This window comes from Sapajus apella, unplaced genomic scaffold, assembly GCF_009761245.1.
Source record: "Sapajus apella isolate SASKATOON/1434 unplaced genomic scaffold, GSC_monkey_1.0 scaffold14723, whole genome shotgun sequence".
NCBI classification, from domain to species: Eukaryota; Metazoa; Chordata; class Mammalia; order Primates; family Cebidae; genus Sapajus; species Sapajus apella.
The window spans coordinates 1-1,297 of NW_022451644.1; the positions used below are offsets into that span (position 1 = coordinate 1).

At 50.3% G+C, this 1,297-nt stretch overlaps 1 protein-coding gene across 1 annotated transcript; it reads left to right on the forward strand.

Annotated features, from left to right (window-relative positions):
- Positions 1 to 3: 3 nt before the first annotated feature.
- Positions 4 to 689, forward strand: LOC116548542 (somatotropin-like; the record flags this gene model as incomplete). Its single annotated transcript, XM_032273949.1, has 2 exons — positions 4 to 156; positions 415 to 689. Coding segments are annotated over 2 exons (351 nt in total), but the record flags the coding sequence as incomplete, so codon positions are not given.
- Positions 690 to 1,297: the final 608 nt, after the last annotated feature.

Sequence of the window (1,297 nt, forward strand, 5' to 3'; positions counted from 1 at the left end):
CTACTCCGCACCTCCCAGCAGCTCATCCTGTTGTGGCTCAATCCCGTGCAGTTCCTCAGCGGTGCCTTTGGCTACAGCCCACTGCATACTTTCTTGGACAGATTCATCTATGAGTACCTGAAGGACCTAGAAGAAGTCATTGAAACTCTGATGGGGGTGAGGGTGGCACCAGGAGTCCCTAATCCTGGGTCCCCATAAGCTTCCAGAGCTGGGGGAAAGAAACACTGCTTCTATCTTTTTAGCAGTCAGGCCCTGACCCAGGAGAAAGCTTATTCTTCATTTCCACTCATGAACCCTCCAGCCCTTTCTCTACACCTTGGAGCCTTGGAGGGGAGGGAGGAGAAAGAATGAGTGAGAGAGGGAGGGAACAGTGTCCAAGCGCTTGGCCTCTCCTTCTCTTCCTCCACTTTGCAGAGGCTGGAAGATGGCAGCCCCCAGACTGGGGAGATCTCCAGGCAGACCTACAGCAACCTGAACATCGACTTGTACAACGATGACACACTGTTCAAGTACTACAGGCTGCTCTACTGCTTCCGGACAGACATGGACAAGTTCGCAACATTCCTGCGCATTGTGAAGTGCCGCTCTGTGGAGGACAGCTGTGGCCTCTAGCTGCCAGGTGGCATCCCTGACACCCCTAGCCCAGTGCCTCTCCTGGACCAAAAAAGTGGCACTCCAGTGTTCACCAGCCCTGTCCTAATAAAATTAATTTGCATCATTTTGTCTAAGCGCCTTCTCTAATATTATGGGGTGGGGGGTGGCGGTATAGAGAAAGGGGCAGGTTGGGAAGACAACCTGTAGGGCCTGCGGGGTCTATTGGGAGCCAGGCCCCTGAAACATAAAGGATGTGACTCTTCCTGGGCCAGAAGGAAGCTGGCACATGACTGCTGTCTGTTACTTACTGAGGCCACTCCACCAGATCAGTGCTCCCAGCTTTGGTCACAGCTCACCGATCATCCCAGTGATGACTTGAAAGCATTTCTTCCTCTCTGACCATCACCAGCACCACCAAACATAGCCTCCCAGGAGTGAGAAGAAATGAAAACAAGACAGGCTATTAAGTGCAGAGGCAAAAATTCCCCAAAACGTGAGAGACAATGTCATGGATTTCACTGTGTGCAGAAGAATTTCAAGATGAATATTCCTTTAACCCAACTGCCCTTCGAAAATGAGAACAATGCAAAAATGAGTTTAATACATATAGAACAAGAGCATTTGGGATCTGAATTAGGGCAAGGGAAGTGGAAGACACATTTTATTTGGGGTTGTAAGTGAAGTGCCAACAGGTGCCAGATAG